This window comes from Pararge aegeria, chromosome 1, assembly GCF_905163445.1.
Source record: "Pararge aegeria chromosome 1, ilParAegt1.1, whole genome shotgun sequence".
Lineage (NCBI taxonomy): Eukaryota > Metazoa > Arthropoda > Insecta > Lepidoptera > Nymphalidae > Pararge > Pararge aegeria.
The window spans coordinates 11,385,802-11,388,174 of NC_053180.1; the positions used below are offsets into that span (position 1 = coordinate 11,385,802).

The window sequence follows — 2,373 nt, forward strand, 5'->3', positions numbered from 1 at the left end:
GCTGGTCCAGTGCTGATTGATAGACTTGATAAACTCGAAAATGGAGAACACAACTTGAACTCAGGGATGCAGATTACATTGCTTTCCTTCGTCTAATATGGGCACTGGATAATATTCATAGGAACTTAGTAATTAAAGATTGTCTCTGAACTACGCAATAGATTGTAAACTAATTGATAATACTTAAAAATTAGAGTGAGATTAAGTAATTTTTTCTATCGATACAATATCATATTATTTCGTTTTCGCTCAATCCCTGGACCCTTGGAAATATGATGTAGGGTCTGATAACAATATATAAACGAAATACTTATATCATAATAATTAACCTAAATACTTTACATACATATATAACTTAACACCTTATTCTAATTTACCAATAACAATTTGAACATACAAACATTCACACAAACATACATATCAACATTCACAAACTTACATTTACGATCGTACCTACCGGTGTAATTCAACAATAGTCCATACCGATCTCGCAGTTGAAACGCACAAACTGCCGACTGGTATTATGACGTCGTCGTTTGCATGTAGGTAGTCGGTACACTAACCGCGTGCCGGCAGTCCGCTATTGGATTCGTGCATCAGTCGTGTCGCTCAATGTAAAACGAATGTTATTGTGTTTCTTATCGGCCCTAAACAATATTGTAAATATCGGAGTAAAGTGATTCTGAACTACAAGTGTGTTTAACATTTAAAACAAACCTAAACATCATCGGAAGATCATAACTCACAACGCATTGCCCCCCTAAACTGGTGACCCTTGGATTATTTTTTGACCTTGGAAGAGGTCATTCGGGAACGCGTGGAGGAAGCTACTGAACACCTACCAGCATGTTCAGCTTTGGCGGTAATGTTGGTGATCAAGAAGAAGCGGGAGGTAGTACAACAACTCGAAAAGATACAAAGTGTGTTTCACCGGATGGACCACCTGAGATTTATAAGGTCGGTATCAAAGTGCCTCCGTTTTACCCAGACGATCCCGAAATTTGGTTTGCTCAGTTAGAAGGCCAATTTGCTTTAGCTAATATAACCAGTGATATGACTAAATTCTACTACGTCATTGGTCACATTGAGCATCAATACGCGAAAGAAATAAAGGACATAATAGTGAACCCTCCAGCGGCCCAAAAGTATGACAAGCTTAAATCTGAGTTAATTAATAGATTGTCCGCATCGAAAGCGTCTAAAATTAAACAGTTGCTGCGCCACGAGGAACTTGGTGACCGAAAACCCTCGCAATTTTTCCGGCACCTTAGGGATCTAGCCGGTGCCGAATTTCCTGACGAGTATTTACATACGATATGGATCAGTAGACTACCAGTAAACGTCCAAACAGTTCTTGCCGCGCAGAGATCGGCTACATTAGAAGAACAGGCCGAACTAGCAGACAGGATTATGGATATAGCTTCTTCAACGCCCAACGTTCATGCTAGTGTAAGTCCATCACCTGTTGACGACGACCGGCGAAAGGAAGTATCGGAGCTGCGAAGGCAAATTGAGATGCTGACATCCAAGTTCAGCAATAGATCTCGCCAGAGTGCCAGACAACCACAACGAGGGCGCTCACGAAGCCGTTCTCAGTCAAGCTACCGCAAATACCCGGTTTGTTTCTACCACTCCAAATACGGTAACCAAGCCAATAAGTGCGTTCGACCTTGCGACTTCAAAACCTCGGAAAACAAGAAGGGCAGTCGCTAATGGCGACCGACGATTGCCCTCCTGCTGTTGGTCGTCTTTTCATCACGGATCGAAGAACGAAGATACAGTTCCTGGTCGATACAGGAAGCGACCTCTGTGTCTTCCCCCGGTCCTTGCTTTTCGGTAGTTTTAAGCCCGCGAATTACCAATTAAGTGCGGCCAACGGTTCGTCCATTGAAACGTACGGTTATATGAACTTTAATATAGACCTCGGACTTCGTCGTGATTTTGTGTGGCGATTTATTGTGGCTGACGTGACGAGACCTATAATTGGCGTAGACTTTTTAGTTTTTTATAAATTAATTGTAGATTGTCGTAACCAATGTTTAATTGATAGTTCTACTAATTTAAAAACTATTGCGTCAATTGCTCAACCTGATTCAAGTTCCTCTGTAAAGGTCATGACTGGTGAATCAAGTTATCATAAAATCTTGGACGAGTTTCCAGAAATTACTCGACCGGCAGGTACGTTACGTATTACACAACACAACACGGTACACCACATCCGCACAACACCCGGCCCTCCAGTCTCCTGCCAGCCAAGGCGCTTAGCGCCTGATAAACTTAAAATAGCGCAACAGGAATTCCACACCATGTTGCAAATTGGTACAGCTAGGCCTTCAGAGAGCCCGTGGTCATCCCCTCTACACCTAGCTCCCA

At 42.4% G+C, this 2,373-nt stretch overlaps 1 protein-coding gene across 1 annotated transcript; it reads left to right on the forward strand.

Moving 5' to 3' along the window:
- The first annotated feature begins 846 nt into the window (after positions 1-846).
- LOC120629770 lies at positions 847-1,713 on the forward strand. The gene has a single exon (XM_039898846.1). It carries the CDS (start codon positions 847-849, stop codon positions 1,711-1,713), a length of 867 nt encoding a protein of 288 aa, XP_039754780.1.
- The last annotated feature ends 660 nt before the right edge of the window (positions 1,714-2,373 follow it).